Consider the following 22,281-nt stretch of genomic DNA (forward strand, 5'->3'; position numbering starts at 1 on the left):
AAGCTGGTTGAGAGAATGCCAAGAGTGTGCAAAGCTGTCATCAAGGCAAAGGGTGGCTATCTGAAGAATCTCAAATCTCAAATATGTTTTGTTTAACACTTTTTTGGTTACTACATGATTCCATATGTGTTATTTCCTAGTTGTGATGTCTTCACTATTATTCTACAAAGTAGAAAATAGTAAAAATAAAGAAAAACCACTGAACGAGTAGGTCTTCTAAAACGTTTGACCGGAAGTGTATATGCATATTCGTCTCCTTTTCAGGACCAACTGATAGATTTAGAAATACTGTGATTGTGTAGATTATTTGGGCACATTTTAGGGTTAGGAAAGTATGTATGAATCATAAGGAAAAAAATGGTTTGGAGAGCCTTTACACACTAAACATATTGATGAATCAAAAATACAGTAGTTTAATTTATCCTGAATCAAGTACAATCCATTAAATATTGGAAGGTGGCCTCCCGAGTGGCGTAGTGGTCTAAGGCAGTGCATCGCGATTCTAGCTGTGCCACTAGAGATCCTGGGTCGAGTCCAGGCTCTGTCGCAGCCGGCCGTGACCGGGACAATTGGCCCAGCATCGTCCGGGCTAGGGGAGGGGTTGGCGGGCAGGGATGTTCTTGTCCCATCGCACTCTAGCGACTCCTGTGGCGGGCAGGGCGCAATGCACGCTGACACAGTCGCCAGGTGTACGGTGTTTCCTATGACACATTGGTGTGGCTGGATTCTGGGTTAAGCGGGCATTGTGTCAAGGGTTGGCTTGTGTTTCGGGGGATGCACAGCTCTCAACCTTCGCCTCTCCCGAGTCCGTACGGGAGTTGCAGCAATGGGACAAGACTGTAACTATCAATTGGATATCACAAAGTTGGGGAGAAAAAGGGGTAACATAAAAATAAATAAATAATTGAATAACAAATATTGGAACTGTATGACTGGTCAAACTGCTACGTGTGGTCCGAGTTCCATAATGATTCAAATAGGCTACATGTCCCTAATTATTGGACAGCATTAACCTAATATGATCCAGTAATGCTAGCGACCCTCAGGAACAACTTCACGGATGTGACAGAGGAAAGAAAGGTAAACGGAATGGAATGATGCAAAGGGTAAGGTACAAATTGAAGAACTAACACTAAAGTGACAGTTATAAATGTATGTGGGTATTACTGATGGTGGCTCCCGATAGTGGCTAATATTTAACATGATACAAATTGTAAAATAAAATGGAGAAAAGCCAGGGCATATAATTAAAACATTTTAAAGCGCTTATATCAACTGGGCAGGTTCAGCCCTACAGAAGCCTAAAGCTTGGGTCTCCAAATTTCATCTACGCAAATCATGAGGGCACTGTCACGACTTATGCCGAAGTCGGTCCCTCTCCTTATTCAGGCGGCGTTAAGTGGTTGACGTCACCGGCCTTCTAGCCACCGCCGATCCACTTTTCATTTTCCATTTGTTTTGTCTTTGTTTTACACACCTGGTTTCAATTCCCCAATTACATGTTCATTATTTAACCCTCTGTTTTCCCCATGGTTTTTGTGCGTGATTGTTTTATGTATGTTCAGTACGTTATTGTGGGCTCGGTATTACGAATATTTGAGTAAAGTTACTTGTGTTACTCATCTCTGCTGTCCTGCGCCTGACTCCTCTGCACCAGCTACACCCAGACCATTACAGGCACACAATACAACTGTGGAATAACAGCACATCTATTTATAGCCTACTTCGCAGTGGAAAAGGGGCCACAATACATGTCATGTTGATATGATTTTCAGTTTGGTTTCATATTCGTCTCCACGGATCATAAGGAAAAATCATCTAAAACAATTGCTGTGTGTATTTACAATCCCCTTCTCCAAATGGATTACTCATTTATCTAGCTCTTATCAACCACTCTTATCAATTTACAATGTATAGTTATTGGAGAAAGCTGTTATTTCTATTGGAAAAAAGAAAGTAGATGCTTTTTCCACTTGGAACCGGCAGGTTCGCTCAATCTTACTCCTGGTTTCCTCGCGCGTAAAGGTGGTGGAATTAAGTCAAGGTCAGAATACAGTGTAGACACATCTCCACCACACCTTCATTTCTTAGATCTCCACCCTGAATGAATAGCGGGTGAATATCGTGCTATTCTCATGCTTAAATTCAAGGTCAGAATACGCGTACAGAGAAAAGTGCATCAAAAGGGAATTCACTTCCATTTACAGGCGGATCGGCATCGGCCCCTTATCTCATCATTAATTCATCTCTATATATATATATATATATATATATAGCACTTGGTGATAAAGCATTCTAGGCTTGTGTGAGTTTTTTTGCTGTCTGTCTTCCCATGTCTTTAAAATATATCTCATCTTTACAAATGTGGCCAACGTGACTGGCCCAAGGGAGAATGTCCCCATTGAAAATAATGAGGATTAATCTGCCCAAAGATAAAACAGATATAGATTCATATCAAATTCACTATTACCAATAATAATCATAATCATTGTAGTAATAATAATAAAAAACAATAGTAGTAGAACTCTCTTATTTAGTCAAATAAAGAAAGAGTTGAGTAGTCTGAGACCCAGTGAGGGGGGGAGGTTGGGGTCAAAGGGTCAGGGGTTAGGTCTGGGTCTGAAAGTCATTCAGCTGTTCTGTGGTTCAGATGTCTAAAGGGAGATACTGTACAGTTCCGTTGTTCAGGTTGTTTCCGGTGTTCTGGCGTTGATGCCGTGTATGTATGCTGTCCAGGTGTGTGTTCAGTCTCCCACGTCGGTGTCTCTGTCTCCAATGAGCCAGAGGACATGGAAGCAGAGGGCCAGGAAGCCGGTCCCCAACAGATCTCCCAGGGCCGTCAAGTAAGGAATAGAGAAGTTATCAGGGTTCATCCCCCTACTCCACATCCAGTGGACCATCCAGTCAGCCAGGTACAACAGGATCAACACCTAGAGACAGAGAGGGAGAGTTGTGAGGAGGAGGGGTGGAGGGGGGGTGCGTGTGAGTGAGTGGTGCGTGTGTGTGCGTGTACCTGCAGTAGAGCAGCTGCCATATAAAAGGCAATGAATGTGGACGTTAGAGTGGTGTGTCCTCCCTGCATGGAGTTGATAGTGTAGAGGAAGACCAGGTGACCCGGAGCGACCAGGAGGAAGAGCACCCGCGCCGAACGAGAGTTCACATCTGAGAGAGAGGGGCAAGAAAGACGTGTTTACATAATAACACTCAACAAACCAACATTTTGATTGCAATCTTGCATCAGTAAACATTTACCCTTAACATAAAACCAATCAATACGCACGTGAGCCAAAGAAGGAGGTGCAGGGAGTGGGGCATTTTCTGGGGTTGGGGTCAGGCTCTCCCATTGGGATACCGTTCATGTGCAGATAGGTGGAGATTCTACTGGCCTGCACTGCAACCAGGTTACCTCCCACACCTGGCAGAGCACATCACAGTACACGTATGAGACAGACAGGCATAGTCTATGAGGGGTCTCGTATCAGTGGTTGTGTATGAGTGGTTATGTGCTGGGTATTTCAATGCCAGGAGTCTCACCGTTGATAACAGGAGTGAAGACAGCCATACCAGCAAAGTTGGGGTTGGACACAGTCTTATCTAGGATCAGACCCCCAACACTAAGGAGAGCACAGAGGAGGGGAGGTGAGACACAGGACATACACGGGTGAGACAGAAGAGATGAGAGGTAGGAGAGACAGGTTAGAGAACAGTGACATAGATAAGAGGTGGGTGAGACAGGTTAGAGAACAGAGATACAGATGAGACAGGTTAGAGAACAGAGACACAGATGAGAGGTAGATGAGACAGGTTAGAGAACAAGACACAGATGAGAGGTAGGTGAGACAAGTTTGAGAACAGACACAGATGAGAGGTAGGTGAGAAAGGTTAGAGAACAGTGGCATAGATGAGACAGGTTAGAGAACAGAGACACAGATGTGAGACAGGTTAGAGAACAGAGACACAGATGAGAGGTAGATGAGACAGGTTAGAGAACAGAGACACAGATGAGAGGTAGGTGAGACAGGTTAAAGAACAGATACAGAGATGAGAGGTAGGTGAGACAAGTTAGAGAACAGAGACACAGATGAGAGGTAGGTGAGACAGGTTAGAGAACAGATACAGAGATGAGAGGTAGGTGAGACAAGTTAGAGAACAGAGACACAGATGAGAGGTAGGTGAGACAAGTTAGAGAACAGAGACACAGATGAGAGGTAGGTGAGACAAGTTAGAGAACAGAGACACAGATGTGAGGTGGGTGAGACAGGTTAGAGAACAGATACACAGATGAGAGGTGGATGAGACAGGTTAGAGAACAGATACACAGATGAGAGGTGGATGAGACAGGTTAGAGAACAGTGGCATAGATGAGACAGGTTAGAGAACAGAGACACAGATGTGAGGTGGGTGAGACAGGTTAGAGAACAGATACACAGATGAGAGGTGGGTGAGACAGGTTAGAGAACAGTGACACAGATAAGAGGAAAATTAGGCACAGAGAGAGGAGAGAAGGGGCGAGACACAAGAGACACAGGTGAGAGAGTGGCTCAACATAGGTCTTGTACCTGCTGATTGCCATGGCGATGATGACAGGTTCCCAGCCTGAGTAGAGCACCTCTCTGGTGGACGGGATCCTCCGAGCGATCAGCACCCACAGAGGGGTCATTGCCACAAACACAGCACACACCAATGGGTTGGCATAGTCATTAAACTCTATAAGAGAACATGCACACACACACGGGGGTTAACATCATTGCTATGCTATATAACACACACTTCATCAGCTCAATATAGAAACTCAGACTGGGTGTGAATGGGAAATCGTGAGTGTTTCCATGTATTTATGTGTGGTCGTGGGGGCAATAAAAAACACCTTATTCTGAATCACATGCCGCAGAGTGAGGTGATGAGCAAACACAGACGGCATACAGTGAGGGAAAAAAGTATTTGATCCCCTGCTGATTTTGTACGTTTGCCCACTGACAAAGAAATGATCCGTCTATAATTTTAATGGTAGGTTTATTTGAACAGTGAGAGACAGAATAACAACAACAAAAATCCAGAAAAACGCATGTCAAAAATGTTATAAATTGATTTGCATTTTAATGAGGGAAATAAGTATTTGACCCCTCTGCAAAACATGACTTGGTGGCAAAACCCTTGTTGGCAATCACAGAGGTCAGACGTTTATTGTAGTTGGCCACCAGGTTTGCACACATCTCAGGAGGGATTTTGTCCCACTCCTCTTTGCAGATCTTCTCCAAGTCATTAAGGTTTCGAGGCTGACGTTTGGCAACTCGAACCTTCAGCTCCCTCCACAGATTTTCTATGGGATTAAGGTCTGGAGACTGGCTAGGCCACTCCAGGACCTTAATGTGCTTCTTCTTGAGCCACTCCTTTGTTTCCTTGGCCGTGTGTTGTGGGTCATTGTCTTGCTGGAATATCCATCCACGACCCATTTCCAATGCCCTGGCTAAAGGAAGGAGGTTCTCACCCAAGATTTGACGGTACATAGCCCCGTCCATCGTCCCTTTGATGCGATGAAGTTGTCCTGTCCACTTAGCAGAAAAACACCCCAAAAGCATAATGTTTCCACCTCCATGTTTGACGGTGGCGATGGTGTTCTTGGGGTCATAGGCAGCATTCCTCCTCCTCCAAACACGGCGAGTTGAGTTGATGCCAAAGAGCTCCATTTTGGTCTCATCTGACCACAACACTTTCACCCAGTTGAATCATTCAGATGTTCATTGGCAAACTTCAGACGGGCATGTATATGTGCTTTCTTGAGCAGGGGGACCTTGCGGGCGCTGCAGGATTTCAGTCCTTCACGGCGTAGTGTGTTACCAATTGTTTTCTTGGTGACTATGGTCCCAGCTGCCTTGAGATCATTGACAAGATCCTCCCGTGTAGTTCTGGGCTGATTCCACACCATTCTCATGATCTTTGCAACTCCACGAGGTGAGATCTTGCATGGAACCCCAGGCCGAGGGAGATTGACAGTTCTTTTGTGTTTCTTCCATTTGCGAATAATCACACCAACTGTTGTCACCTTCTCACCAAGCTGCTTGGCGTTTGTCTTGTAGCCCATTCCAGCCTTGTGTAGGTCTACAATCTTGTCCCTGACATCCTTGGAGAGCTCTTTGGTCTTGGCCATGGTGGAGAGTTTGGAATCTGATTGATTGATTGCTTCTGTGGACAGGTGTCTTTTATACAGGTAACAAACTGAGATTAGGAGCACTCCCTTTAAGTGTGTGCTCCTAATCTCAGCTCGTTACCTGTATAAAAGACACCTGGGAGCCAGAAATCTTTCTGATTGAGAGGGGGTCAAATACTTATTTCCCTCATTAAAATGCAAATCCATTCATAACATTTTTGACATGCGTTTTTCTGGATTTTTGTGTTGTTATTCTGTCTCTCACTGTTCAAATAAACCTACCATTAAAATTATAGACTGATCATTTCTTTGTCAGTGGGCAAACGTACAAAATCAGCAGATCAAAAGATCAAATACTTTTTTCCCCCTCACTGTAGCTATGGGATCACACAGTCAGACATACATACATCCCCTACCACTGTGAGGTTAGTGGTGGAGCCAAACCTCAAGTAGGCCTATGTTAAAATAAGATCCTTACTTTAAGAGTCTAGCAGTTATTAAGGGGTGAGTTAAAGTGTTTCTAATGGGACTTTTACTGCCACACTCACACCCTGGGGTGAGACAGATAGGTGTAAAGCCGGGGTGGGGAACTCCAGTCCTTGAGGGCCTGATTGGTGTCACACTTTTTCTCCATCCCTAGCAAACACAGCTGATTAATCAAACTGCATTCTAAACTGAATATCATGATTAGGTGATTATTGGAGTCAGGTGTGTTAGCTGGGGCAAAACTGTTACACCAATCAGGCCCTCGACGACTGGAGTTGCCCACCCCTGGTGTAACGTAAAGTGGGTGTTTGTGATGAGCGTGTTTGAGTGTGTGTGTATCTGTATCTCAAGCATAGCGATACTATGCACTATATATACATGTTCTATTTAATTCTGAGATCACAAGTGTGTGTTTGTGTGTCTGTGTTTGTATCTGTATCACAAGTGTGTGTGTGTGTTGCTGTATCTTTCGTGTGTGTATGTGTGTGTGTGTCGTACCTAGCTCCTTGTACAATCCTGTGCTGATGCCAGCCAGCAGAGAGAGGGTGATCAGGTCTCCCAGACTGGCAGCGATGGGCGTGGCCACGTTGTCAGGGTTGATGCCCACCTTCCTGGCTGCAATAATCACACCGATCATAATGATCCCTGCAGACAGAAAGAGGGTTCGTAATGTTAAACCCACCAATCATAATGATCCCTGCAGACAGAAAGAGGGTTCGTAATGTTAAACCCACCAATCATAATGATCTCTGCAGACAGAAAGAGGGGCTTAATGTTAAACCCACCAATCATAATGATCTCTGCAGACAGAAAGAGGGTTCGTAATGTTAAACCCACCAATCATAATGATCTCTGCAGACAGAAAGAGGGGCTTAATGTTAAACCCACCAATCATAATCAGTTTTATGGAATTTGTAACATAAACTCAGCAAAAAAAGAAATGTCTCTTTTTCAGGACCCCGTCTTTCAAAGATAATTCGTAAAAATCCAAATAACTTCACAGATCTTCATTGTAAAGGGTTTAAACTCTGTTTCCCATGCTTGTTCAATGAACCATGAACAATGAATGAACATGCACCTGTGGAACGGTAGTTAAGACACTAACAGCTTACAGACGGTAGGCAATTAAGGTCAGTTATGAAAACTTAAGACACTAAAGAAGCCTTTCTACTGACTCTGAAAAACACCAAAATAAAGATGCCCAGGATCCCTGCTCATCTGCGTGAACGTGCCTTAGGCATGCTGCAAGGAGGCATGAGGACTGCAGATGTGGCCAGGGCAATAAATTACAATGTCCGTACTGTGAGACGCCTAAGACAGCGCTACAGGGAGACAGGACGGACAGCTGATCGTCCTCGCAGTGACAGACCATGTGTAACAACACCTGCACAGGATCGGTACATCCGAACATCACATCTGCGGGACAGGTACAGGATGGCAATAACAACTGCCCGAGTTACACCAGGAACGCACAAACACATGCTGAGAGAGGCTGGACTGAAGGCTTGTAGGCCTGTTGTAAGGCAGGTCCTCACCAGACATTACCGGCAACAATGTCGCCTATTGGCACAAACCCACCGTCGCTGGACCAGACAGGACTGGCAAAAAAGTGCTCTTCACTGACGAGTTGCAGTTTTGTCTCACCAGGGGTGATTCATTCATGATTATCGTGGAAGGAATGAGCGTTATACCGGGGCCTGTACTCTGGAGCGGGATCGATTTGGAGGTGGAGGGTCCGTCATGGTCTGGGTCACAGCATCATCGGACTGAGCTTGTTGTCATTGCAGGCAATCTCAACCCTGTGCATTACAGGGAAGACATCCTCCTCCCTCATGTGGTACACTTCCTGCAGGCTCATCCTGACATGACACTCCAGCATGACAATGACACCAGCCATAGTGCTCGTTCTGTGCCTGATTTCCTGCAAGATAGGAATGTCAGTGTTCTGCCATGGCCAGCGAAGAGCCTAGATCTCAATCCCATTGAGCACAACTGGGACCTGTTGGATCGGAGTGTGAGGGCTAGGGCTATTCCCCCCAGAAATGTCCGGGAACTTGCGGGTGCCTTGGTGGAAGAGTGGGGTAACATCTCACAGCAAGAACTGGCAAATCTGGTGCAGTTCATGAGGAGGAGATGCACTGCAGTACTTAATGCAGCTGGTGGCCACACCAGATACTGACTGTTACTTTTGATTTTGACCCCCCCTTTGTTCAGTGACTCATTATTACATTTTTTGTTCGTCACATCTCTGTGGAACTTGTTTAGTTTGTCTCAGTTGTTGAATCTTGTTATGTTCATACAAATATTTACACATGTTAAGTTTGTTGAAATTAAATGCTGTTGACAGTGAGAGGACGTTTCATTTTTTGCTGAGTTTATATTATCCATTTTCCGCTGTCAAATCGTATCTAGGTTTACCATGTGCCTATGAATAATTACAGTCTGAAAAACGTGAATCGGTGTTAAAGATTATTGTCTCCTATCCTCCTAGTGGTACCTAGTATCAGAGAGGCGATGAATGCGGTAGCCACACTGGAGGCACACAGCAAGATAGCATGTCCCAGTCTAAAGTTCCCCTCTGGGATCCAGCCAAAGATCACTGCTGCGATGGATGCCAGGAACCCTACTACTGTGGCCTGGACCTAGGAGGCAGAGAAAGGGAGGGAAGGGTTACTGTGTGTGTGTGTGTGTGTGTGTGTGTGTGTGTGTGTGTGTGTGTGTGTGTGTGTGTGTGTGTGTGTGTGTGTGTGTCAGTTTCCTGTAACCCCTGGTGAGCTGACCCAGCATGCAGGGATCCATCTAGCAGGTTACGTGACTGTTGGGGATCCAAAGTCTGGGGTTGAGGGGTTCCATGAACCACAGATTCAGTACTTTTACATCTGACACTGTTCATGTATGGTAACACAATGATTGGGCATATTTTGTTTTATATCTGTGACCTGTTTTGTTTGGGAATATGTTGAATGTTGTTCTGTGTTCCCCAGTGTTCCATCCAGGTATTATGGGATGTTCCATAGTGTTTCGTACCTGGATGAGGGCGAGGTTTCCAACGATCATCTTCCACATGTCCTTTGCTGAGTCCATCTGACCAACATTAGCCTGCACAGAGAGACACACACAGAAGACCATAAGAGACCACGACCAGAGCACAACTATAACACAACCACAACACAACTATAACACAACTATAATACAACCATAACACAACCATAACACAACTATAACACAGGAGACCATAAGAGACCCCGACCACAACACAACCATAACACAACTATAACACAGGAGACCATGAGACCATGAGTCCACGACCACAACACAACCATAACACAACTAGAAAACAGGAGACCATGAGTCCACAACCACAACACAACCACAACACAACCATAACACAACTATAACACAGGAGACCATAAGAGACCCCGACCACAACACAACCATAACACAACTATAACACAGGAGACCATGAGACCATGAGTCCACGACCACAACACAACCATAACACAACTAGAAAACAGGAGACCACGAGTCCACAACCACAACACAACCACAACACAACCATAACACAACTATAACACAGGAGACCATAAGAGACCATGACCACAACACAACCTTAACACAACTATAGCACAAGAGATCATGAGACCATGAGTCCACGACCACAACACAACCATAACACAACCACAACACAACCATAAAACAACTATAACACAGGAGACCATGAGACCCCAACCACAACACAACCATAACACAACTATAACACAGGAGACCATAAGAGACCCTGACCACAACACAACCATAACACAACCACAACACAACCATAAAACAACTATAACACAGGAGACCATGAGACCATGACCGCAACACAACCATAACACAACTATAACACAGGAGACCATGAGACCATGAGTCCACGACCATGACCACAACACAACTATAACACAGGAGACCATGAGACCATGACCACAACACAACCATATCACAACTATAACACAGGAGACCATGAGACCATGACCACAACACAACCATAACACAACTATAACACAGGAGACCATGAGACCATGACCACAACACAACCATAACACAACTATAACACAGGAGACCATGAGACCATGACCACAACACAACCATAACACAACTATAACACAGGAGACCATGAGACCATGAGTCCACGACCACAACACAACCATAACACAACTAGAAAACAGGAAACCATGAGTCCACAACCACAACACAACTATAACACAGGAGACCATGAGACCATGACCACAACACAACCATAACACAACTATAACACAGGAGACCATGAGTCCACGACCACAACACACTACCATCTGACTGGCCACGGTTTGAATCCAGAAAAGGTAACCAGAATCATGATGTTTCAAAAACATAGAATGTGTTCGCCTGAGTGTGAAAGTGTACATGAACACGTGTCTGTTTGAGTATGTGTGTGTGTCAATGTGTGTGTGTGTGTGTGTGCGCGCTGTGCCATTGGCCCTGGCTTCTGTCAGAACAATCAGGGGTCAGTTCTCTGGACAAAGGAGCTCTGGAGTTCTGACCCCTTCACCCTGTGGCCGACTCCAATTATCTCATCTCTCCACACACACACACACACACACACACACACACACACACACACACACACACACACACACACACACACACACACACACACACACACACACACACACGTACAGCTAACCTTGTGGGGACACACAATTCAGTCCCATTCAAAATCCTATTTTCCCTAACCCCTAACCCTAAACCTAACCCATACTCTTACCCTAACCTTAACCCAAAAACCTAACCTTAACCCTAGCTCCTAAGATTGGACTAAGAAGCATTATCAATGGAGGATCTCAAATGAAAATACTTCCCCGTCCAAGACTAGGCTTAATGTGTCGGGGAAAAGGCCCTTAGAGCTGTAGCAGGACAGGTGTGTATGTGTGTGTGTAGCAGAGAGCTGATGGAGGAAGACTGAGTCAGTGGCTGTGTTTGAAACCCATCTCTCTTTACTTCCTCTCATTCACGGATCCTTCCATTGATTACCCAGTTATGTAGGAAACAAGATGACATGATGTAAAAGTGATCGTTACTGTAGATGCTCTTTACAGATGTGTTACACAACTATACATACAACTGGATGAGCTATGCAAATGAATTAATATCATATTAGATCTGTGATTAGGCTACTTCTCTGAAAGGCAGAAGGAAGGATGCTTTTTCTAAGTATTCAAACAGGGTGAAATGCTGAGTATCTTCTCCCCCCCCACCCCCAACACTACATCAAGCTATAGTGACTAGCCACATGACTGCCAAAAACAGAGAGAATGCTTTGGAAGGAGAGAAAAGAACATGTTTGAAGGAGAGAGCAGAGAGCAAGAGTGAGAGTGAGTATATATATATATATATAGAGAGAGAGAGAGAGAGGGAGAGGGAGAGGGAGAGGGAGGGTTTGAATGGAGAAGTTGGCTCAGAGCCAGACCACATTGGCATCTAGGTCTCAGCTTGAGCTTCTGTTCCCAATGTGAACACACATATGGGGCTAGTACTAAACACTACTGCTACTCATGTGATCCTGATTCAGTTACAGCAACTCTGCCTCAGTATCAGCAGTATTTTTATTTGTGTGTGCCTGTGAGTATCCGAGTGTGTGTGTGGCAGAGAGTTAATAAGAGGAAGACTGAGTCAGCAGCTGTTTTTGAAACCCATCTCTCCTTCCTTCCTCTCTTCCACTAATCCTTGCATTGATTACCCAGCTATGTAAAAAAAGACAAACAGATGACATAATGCAGTAAGCTGGCTCTCAACACTATGTGGTAGCTAATGCGATTATGCCTGCCTGCAGTCATTCACTAAATATGATTATTCCAATACTTATAGTCAATTAGGGTCACAAACAAGGATCATAGAGAGTTACAAAAACAAATGTTTGTAAGAAGGAAAAAGAGGGAGGGAGAGAGATAGAGGGGCAGAAAGAGAGAAAGAAAGAAAGAAAGAAAGAAAGAAAGAAAGAAAGAAAGAAAGAAAGAAAGAAAGAAAGAAAGAAAGAAAGAAAAAGAAAGAAAGAAAGAGAGAATTATACTAGCCTCATTTCCTCTCCTATTCTTTAAACAAAGATGACAAGTTACAGCAGACCAAAATAACAAGCAATTCAAGGAGAAGCGTGGTCATGTGTATGGCATTCTTCCTTAGCCCCTGGCGGTTCTTTTTTATTTGATAAGTGCATTAGGAAACTTACAGTGGCTTAATCTGCTGATAATTAGTAATGCCATGGAAAGAAACGTGGCCGACCGGGGCCAGCCAAGATCCTCAAAGAAAAAGAATAACTCGGGGATATACGGGGAGTCTATCCTACCATACACATTACATACTCAGGTCACCTGCCACACAATACACACTAAGCTCCCTTGTCATCAAGCCTCAGCAAAGAAACAGCCTCAAGAAGGAAACAGCCAGGAAACACAATGAAGAAGCTTCTCATCCTGGAACGGGGTACGTATACCCACCACAGTAATATCAATAAACACATGCGGGGGCCATGATTTCTTAAGAAACCCTATAATGAATTGCGTACTACGTCATACTGTATATGTGCAGATATGTGCACCACATCATTGCTCTCTCTCTCTCACTCAACTGTTTGTGCATTTTGCTAGCTGTCACTCAAATGCAGATGGGCTGAACCTCATTCACTGGAACTTCAATTGCTAAGGGCCCATGTGGTGTAAAATGGCACTGTACAGCTTCCAGTAAACAGTTGCTTTCAAGCTAGGGATTGTGTTGCTAATTGACATAAAACAGTAATTCTGCTCATAGACACATCCTGTCCAAAGCGGGAGGTTTAAAAATGACTTACTAGTCGCCAAATTTCCTGTGCATGTCTTTAATAATCAGGACAGGAAAGAACTGGAAAAGCTTATCACATTCTGCTGTGTTTGTCAGCATGTTTTCCCACAAGCCAATGGAAGGAATGTGTGGATTGGTGTACTTAAGAGCAGCAGTGGACTAATTTGCATTTAGCACCACATAGCTCCAGGGATAGGAGGCTAGGCTAGCTAGCGCCTCCTGTTAACAACACCAGTGTCCCAATGACCCCTCTGCCTGCTGCCTACAATGGACAATAGTGTTGTGTTGTTCTAATGGTGTGGTTAGCTGAGTGTTAGCTCATGATCTAAGAGCCTAATAGAGATTTAAACACTTGCCTGGTGGCAGGTACAACAGACCCATGGCGTTAAACTTTGAGCAAAATCAGAGAAATCAGTTTAAACCAGAGAAATAACAGGAAAGCTGGGATCTGTTACGGTACAAAACGCAACTGACTAAAGTCTAGCGAGAAAATGCAAACAACACTTGGTTGTCAGGTTGGTAAGTGTTGTTGTTGATAAAGTGTATGTGTGAGATATTCAGCCTTTCTGAAAATATTTTCCCATTGACACAATCCTTCAGACATTGTTACGTCTGGAGAGGAGACCAGTCAACAAGTGTCCAAACTGATTACACACTCCCATACACCTAGGGCAGGTTGACGCTGGATCAGATAGCTGTGTTGGATCAGTAGAGCAGGGGAGTGGAATGTTGGCTTGAGGTCAGGTCACAACCCAAGATAAATAACATTTAGCAATCATGACCTCTGACTTTTGACTGTTGACCAATCACTTGAGAGGTTCCAAGTGAGTGACTAAAATAACAAACTTTTCCCTAAATGAGTAAAAACCCTTTTGGAATCTAGTCACCACTGAGCATTATTCTGTTTTCCATGGGGTTCTAGATACATCAAACAGAATGGAACAATTCATTACGTTTCCATGACAACACTGACAAAGCTCTTTCAGACACTGAGGTGAGCGTGAACCCCTGTCTCGTTAAGACACGTGATTAGTGCTTGTTCACCTGTAGCCCACCTGCAGGCCCCTGTTAGTCAAACACTCTACAGTCGTGGCCAAAGGTTTTGAGAATGACACAAATATTAATTTTCACAAAGTCTGCTGCCTCAGTTTGTATGATGGCAATTTGCATATACTCCAGAATGTTATGGAGAGTGATCAGATGAATTGAAATTAATTGCAAAGTCCCTCTTTGCCATGCAAATGAACTGATTCCCCCCCAAAAAAATCCCACTGCATTTCAGCCCTGCCACAAAAGGACCAGCTGACATCATGTCAGTGATTCTCTCGTTAACACAGGTGTTGTTGTGTTGACAAGGCTGGAGATCACTCTGTCATGCTGATTGAGTTTGAATAACAGACTGGAAGCTTCAAAAGGAGGGTGGTGCTTGGAATCATTGTTCTTCCTCTGTCAACCATGTTTACCTGCAAGGAAACACGTGCCGTCATCATTGCTTTGCACAAAAAGGGCTTCACAGGCAAGGATATTGCTGCCAGTAAGATTGCACCTAAATCAACCATTTATCGGATCATCAAGAACTTCAAGGAGAGTGGTTCAATTGTTATGAAGAAGGCTTCATGGCACCCAAGAAAGTCCACCAAGCGCCAGGACCGTCTCCTAAAGTTGATTCAGCTGCGGGATCGGGGCACCACCAGTACAGAGCTTGCTCAGGAATGGCAGCAGGAAGGTGTGAGTGCATCTGCACGCACAGTGAGGCGAAGACTTTTGGAGGATGGCCTGGTGTCAAGAAGGGCAGCAAAGAAGCCACTTCTCTCCAGGAAAAACATCAGGGACAGACTGATATTCTGCAACAGGTACAGGGATTGGACTGCTGAGGACTGGGGTAAAGTCATTTCTCTGATGAATCCCCTTTCCGATTGTTTGGGGCATACGGAAAAAAAGCTTGTCCGGAGAAGACAAGGTGAGCGCTACCATCAGTCCTGTGTCATGCCAACAGTAAAGCATCCTGAGACCATTCATGTGTGGGGTTGCTTCTCAGCCAAGGGAGTGGGCTCACTCACAATTTTGCCTAAGAACATAGCCATGACTAAAAAGAATGGTACCAACACATCCTCCGAGAGCAACTTCTCCCAACCATCCAGGAACAGTTTGGTGACGAACAATGCCTTTTCCAGCATGATGGAGCACCTTGCCATAAGGCAAAAGTGATAACTAAGTGGCTCAGGGAACAAAACATCGATATTTTGGGTCCATAGCCAGGAAACTCCCCAGACCTTAATCTCATTGAGAACTTGTGGTCAATCCTCAAGAGGCAGGTTGACAAACAAAAACCCACAAATTTTGACAAACTCCAAGCATTGGTTATGCAAGAATGGTCTGCCATCAGTCAGGATGTGGCCCAGATGTTAATTGACAGCATGCCAAGGCGGATTGCAGTGGTCTTGAAAAAGAAGGGTCAACACTGCAGATATTGGCTCTTTGCATCAACTTCATGTAGTTGTCAATAAAAGCCTTAGACACTTATGAAATGCTTGTAATTATACTTCAGTATTCCATAGTAACATCTGACAAAAATATCTAAAGACACTGAAAACTTTGTGGAAATTAATATTTGTGTCATTCTCAAAACTTTTTGCCACAACTGTATTGTTAAAACCAGTGGGTCTGATTAATCTGACAAGAACATTATGATAATGTTATGGTTTCTAGTGTTACACTCTGCTACACCTGATTAATCTGACAAGAACATTATGACAATGTTATGGTTTCTAGTGTTACACTCTGCTGCGCTTGACTAATCTGACAAGAACATTATGATAATGTTATGGTTTCTAGTGTTACACTCTGCTGCGCCTGATTAATCTGACAAGAACATTATGACAATGTTATGGTTTCTAGTGTTACACTCTGCTACACCTGATTAATCTGACAAGAACATTATGATAATGTTATGGTTTCTAGTGTTACACTCTGCTGCGCCTGATTAATCCAAACAGTATAGCAACACAATGGTTGCCAAATGTAGACACCACAACAAAACACACTCACTGCTGTTGATAGTCTGGAGGCCAATGTCATCTCCAGGTTGCCCTTTAACCCCAGCAGCGCCGGGACCAGGATGAAGACCTCTGTCACCTCCGTAAACACCGTCCAGTGCTGCAACACAACAACACACAATTACACAACTACACACAACACAATACCAGGTGTGTATTCATGGATGCCAAGGGAAGCCAGGCTTCCCCAAAAATGTGATCATTAAAACCATTTTTATTATATAACAACTTATTTTTCGTCTCTCTGTCTTTTCATAATTTTCCTTCAATTCTCACTGGAGAAATCATCTGAGCGAGGGAAACAGCGCCCCGCTATCTCAGTATGTGTAGCCCAAGTATATGATGCTGTCTCGACAAAAATAGTATGACATGTTGCCACCGTAGCATTTGATTAATTGATTCCAGCATTTGACCTTCATTCGTAAAAAAATATATAAAATAATTATCCAATCAGTGTTGAGCTGAGCTCAACTGTGGGTGGTCCTGGCGCAGCTAACTTACAGTGCCTTGCGAAAGTATTCGGCCCCCTTGAACTTTGCGACCTTTTGCCACATTTCAGGCTTCAAACATAAAGATATAAAACTGTATTTTTTTGTGAAGAATCAACAACAAGTGGGACACAATCATGAAGTGGAACGACATTTATTGGATATTTCAAACTTTTTTAACAAATCAAAAACTGAAAAATTGGGCGTGCAAAATTATTCAGCCCCCTTAAATTAATAATTTGTAGCGCCACCTTTTGCTGCGATTACAGCTGTAAGTCGCTTGGGGTATGTCTCTATCAGTTCAAGGGGGCCGAATACTTTCGCAAGGCACTGTAACTGGTTCATTAATGCCAAATCGAGGAAGTTAGGGGCCTGGCAAGTGTTTTAGCCAGCTAACCTAGTCTAGCTGGCTAAAACTAAAAGTGTGTACTATTGTTTGACAGTAATAGACCGTTTTGGCAACATAAAAGAAAGGACAATTGCTTTGGAGTCCATATCCAGTCTAGTTGATAGGACTAAATTGTCTTTGGTGTGTTTAAGTTTGTTTTCACTGTATTAGGATAAGTATATATAGCCTAGTTGATTTGATTATGTTTAAGTTGAAACCCACTGGGCACAAATGTAATTGGATTTAAAAGTTGGGTGATAAAAATAAGCAATTCCCTGACGTTGATGACTTTTTGCAAATCCAATCAGTTTTCCACATTGATTCAACGTCATCATATAGATGTTTTGTTATTTAAATGAATTGGAAACAATGTTCATTCAAACAGTTTTTGCCCAGTGGGAATGGTTCTGGAATGGCAGAGGAAGTGCACCAGTTGTCTTTGTGCTGACTTGCTGTAACTCCCCGTGGTTCTAAATCAGTAATTGTTTAGTAAACTGTCGGAAATATTAACTTGCTTGACCACTCTTTGTTAGATGGAATACTTGCTATTGTGAACTTCAGCAGACGGATGTTGCTCTCCGGTTTTGTGATGAAACAAATGTATGTGTGGTTGAATTTATTCCGCCACTGTGTGACTGTTGTCTTTTTGTTGTCTCTGCCTTATTGTACTGTATATGACAGTGGCGTATGAACAAATGGGTTAACTTCTTTGGGATAGGAGGCAGCATTTTCACTTTTGAATGAACTGCCTCCTACTCAGTCCCAGATGCTAATATATGCATATTATTAGTATTGGATAGAAAACAATCTGAAGTTTCTAAAACTGTTTGAATGATGTCTGTGAGTATATCAGAACTCATATGGCAGGCAAAACCCTGAAAAAATCCAAACAGGAAGTGGGAAATCTGAGGTTTGTAGTTTTTGAACTCAGCCCCTATCGAATTCACAGTGGGATTTGGGTTATTTTGCACTTCCTAAGGCTTCCACTAGATGTCAACCGTCTTTAGAATGTTGTTTCAGGCTTCTACTGTGAAGTGGGAGCGAATGAGAGCTGTTTGACTAAGGGGTCTGGCAGCAGCCTCGTTCTCAGTCACGCGTGTTCACATGAGAGGTATCTCTCATTCCCATTGCTTTTCTACAGACAATGGAATTCTCCAGTTGGAACATTATTGAACATTTAAAAACATCCTAAAGATTGTTTCTATACTTAGTTTGACAAGTTTCTTCGATCTGTAATACAACTTTTTGAACTTTTCGTCCGACTGGACCTGAACACGCGTTTGGATTTGCCCTAACAAAAGAAGCTATTTGGACATAAATGATGGACATTATCGAACAAATCAAACATTTATTGTTGAACTGGGATTCCTGGGAGTGGATTCTGATGAAGATCATCAAAGGTAAGTGAATATTTATAATGCTATTTATGACTAATGTTGACTGCGCAACATGGCAGATATTTTGGCTGTTTTGGGCTCTGAGCGCCGTACTCAGATTATGCTTTTTCCGTAAAGTTTTTTTGAAATCTGACACAGCGGTTGCATTAAGGAGAAGTTTATGTATATTTCCATGTATAACACATGTATTTTCATCAACATTTATAATGAGTATTTCTGTAAATTAATGTGGCTCTCTGCAATATCACTGCATGTTTTGGAACTACTGAACATAACATGCCAATGTAAAATTCGATTTTTGGATATAAATATGAACTTTACCGAACAAAAGATACATGTATTGTGTAACATGAAGTCCTATGAGTGTCATCTGATGAAGATCATCAAAGGTTAGTGATTAATTTTATCTCTATTTGTGCTTTTTGTGACTCCTCTCTTTGGCTGGAGAAATGCCTGTGTTTTTCTGTGAGTTGGTGGTGACCTAACATAATCGTTTTTGGAGCTTTCGCTGTAAAGCATTTTTGAAATCAGACACTGTGGCTGGATTAACGAGAATTGTATCTTTAAAATGGTGCCTAATACTTGTATGTTTGAGAAATTTGATTTATGAGATTTCTGTTGATTTGTATTTGGCGCCCTGCAATTTCATTGGCTGTTGGCGAGGGGTTTCCCAGTCCTAGAAAGGTTAATTGCACAAACAATGCAGTTATCACAACAGGTTGCAATATGGCTTTTTTCCTGGCTTGTCTTCCTCAGTGAATTTACCAACGCACCACTACTGCACAATACAACACGCCACCTACACAACAAAATAACCTTTACTGACCTACAAATTAGTATAAAGTCTGATTTCGATTGTGATAAAACAGTTATCGTGATGCAGTTATCACTGAGTTTTCATGCTACAATATCTCATTATATTACAAACCCAACAGCGTATCACACTGGGCACTGCTGAGGTTGACAATGTCTTGCTGATATTGAGTTTGATATTGATTCAATCTGAAACCTGATCTCTGTCTCATCTTAGTAATATTCTATTTGTCGAGACTGTGTTGGGATCATATGATCTTATTCACTCTGGAGAGGAGCAAGGTCATTTTGACCTCACACTGCAGCAATTCACCACCCTCTTTCTGCCACTTCTCTCTCCCTCTCTTCTCTCAACCTCCACCCGCACCTTCTCTCTCTCTTGCTCTCTCTCTCCACCAGCCTCTCTCTCTCCGCAGAACAACAGTGGACAAGAGGACATTTTATTATCACCTTTCGTACAGTACTTGCAACCCACAGTGTTTTAATGTAACCCTCCATCTGCCTGCTACCTCACTGCCTCAGCACAATTACCCTACCTTTCCACAGCGAACAACTTGAGGCAAAGTCAGCCACAACATGCAACAATTTCAAAGACTTTAGTGAGTTACAGTTCATATAAGGAACTCAGTCAATTGAAATAAATAAATGAGGCCCTAAACTATGGATTTCAAATGACTGGGCAGTGGTGCAGCTATGGGTGGGCCTTGGAGGGCATAGGCCCACCCACTTGGCAGCCAGGCCCACCGACTGTGGAGCCAGGCCCTACCAATCAGAATGAGTTTTCCCCCCACAAAAGGGCAGAAATACTCCTCAGCACCCTGAAACATGGGACCAACACTTGTCCCATGTTGCATTATATGTTTGTTCAGTGTCAATCTGAAAGGTAATTTAGGCTTGTGGAAATAAATAAATCATACACACAAATGCATGTGCTCACGCAGCTAAGGTGTTCTAGAATCAAATAGAAATTCAGTGGATGACTCTGTGGTACTGGAGTTGATTACTGGCCCACTTTGGCCCCCACTTTGGCTGTTTTCCAGCCCTTGAGATGGTCTCTATGAGTCCCTGAACTAATGATTTTGGGCTCCCGAGTGGCGCAGTGGTCTAAGGCACTACATCTCAGTGCTAGAGGCGTCATTACAGACACCCTGGTTTGTATCCAGGCTGCATCACAACCGGCTGTGATTGGGAGTCCCATAGGGTGGCGCACAATTGGCCCAGCGTCGTCTGGGTTTGGCCGATGTAGGCCGTCATTGTAAATAAGAATTTGTTCTTAACTGACTTACCTAGTTAAATATATATATTTTTTTTTTCAAAAGACTGGGGTGAAGTACATCTCTGGTGTTTCTCCATTAGCCCAGTGCAATGGGAGGAGAAGCAGAGTGGGGCTGGGGTATGAGGATGAGTTTGGGGTAAATAGCTAGGGATGGGCTGAGTTAGCCTAGAAGGCTGGGACGGGGGTATAAGCCTGGGGTATAAGGTTGGGGCTGAACATTGATCCATCAACAGAGAAAGTGCTGATATTTAGAGCCAGTCCCACTGGCCCCCAGCACTTACAGCTCAGCCCAGCCAGCCCACAGCTTAATCAATACTGAGAGGCTGTCAGAGAAAGGAGAGGAGGAGAGAAGAGAGAATGGAGAGGAGGAGAGAAGAGAGAATGGAGAGGAGAGAAGAAGAGAAGAAAGAATGGAGAGGAGGAGAGGAGAGATGAAGAGAGAGGGAATGGAGAGGAGGAGAGGAGAGAAGAGAAGAAGAGAGAATGGAGAGGAGATGAGAGATGAAGAGAAGAGGGAATGGAGAGGAGGAGAGGAGAGAAGAGAGAATGGAGAGAGAAGAGGAGAGGAGAGAAGAAGAAAGAGAGAATGGAAAGGAGAGAAGAAAAGAGAGAGAGAAGAGAAGAGAGAGGAGAGGAGAGAAGAAGAGAGAATGGAGAGGAGGAGAGGAGAAAAGAAAAGAGGAGAGAAGAAGAGAAGAGAGAATGGAGAGGAGGAGAGGAGAAAAGAAAAGAGGAGAGAAGAAGAGAAGAGAGAATGGAGAGGAGAAAAGAGGAGAGGAGAGAAGAAGAGAAGAGAGAATGGAGAGGAGGAGAGGAGAGAAGAAGAGAGAATGGAGAGGAGAAAAGAGGAGAGGAATAATACCTAGATGATGTTGTCCTGCCTACTGGGCAAAAACTGGTTGAATCAATGTCGTTTCCACGTATTTATTAACAAAATAATTTGATGTGAACACATTGAATTTGCCAAAAGTCATCAACCTAAGGGAATTTCATCTGTTTTTCAACCAACTTTTAACCTAAATCCAATGACACGGTGCCATTTTTGGTTGATTTCACATTGAATTCATGTTAGTTGAACATCTATTTTGTAAATCCAAAATAGATGTTGAACTGTCTGTGCCCAGTGGGAGGTTAACACTGCCGCTCTCTGTCTGTCAGCAGCCTGGGCTCTTTAAAGCAGCCGACTCCGCAGGGACCCCACCACCCTACCTCCTGGCAATCTGCCACCCCAGCTCTGATTCCCCTAGTGCCCCTAGACCCCCCCATGTCATTTCTACCCTTTAACCCAATTCACTCTCTCGTTTCCTTCCTATCTACCCACAATCTTTTCCCAATCTCTCTATCTTCCCCAACCCACTTCTCTCTCTCTCTGCCTCTCTT

At 43.7% G+C, this 22,281-nt stretch overlaps 1 protein-coding gene across 1 annotated transcript in view; it reads right to left on the reverse strand.

The window, feature by feature from the left end:
• Window positions 1-636: 636 nt before the first annotated feature.
• The window catches only part of LOC112262939 (solute carrier family 41 member 1), a 31,079-nt gene continuing 9,434 nt past the window's right edge, over window positions 637-22,281 (reverse strand). The window contains exons 3-11 of the mRNA XM_024438826.2: window positions 16,532-16,639; window positions 9,662-9,733; window positions 9,132-9,276; window positions 7,133-7,279; window positions 4,560-4,707; window positions 3,535-3,614; window positions 3,281-3,415; window positions 3,014-3,162; window positions 637-2,930 (exon numbers count right to left, since the gene is read on the reverse strand). Of these exons, the coding sequence (XP_024294594.2) occupies window positions 2,745-2,930; window positions 3,014-3,162; window positions 3,281-3,415; window positions 3,535-3,614; window positions 4,560-4,707; window positions 7,133-7,279; window positions 9,132-9,276; window positions 9,662-9,733; window positions 16,532-16,639 (1,170 nt within the window). The 3' untranslated portion in view covers window positions 637-2,744. The remainder of the gene's footprint in view (window positions 2,931-3,013; window positions 3,163-3,280; window positions 3,416-3,534; window positions 3,615-4,559; window positions 4,708-7,132; window positions 7,280-9,131; window positions 9,277-9,661; window positions 9,734-16,531; window positions 16,640-22,281) is intronic.

The sequence above is a fragment of the Oncorhynchus tshawytscha genome, linkage group LG02 (genome assembly GCF_018296145.1).
Source record: "Oncorhynchus tshawytscha isolate Ot180627B linkage group LG02, Otsh_v2.0, whole genome shotgun sequence".
Classification (NCBI taxonomy): domain Eukaryota; kingdom Metazoa; phylum Chordata; class Actinopteri; order Salmoniformes; family Salmonidae; genus Oncorhynchus; species Oncorhynchus tshawytscha.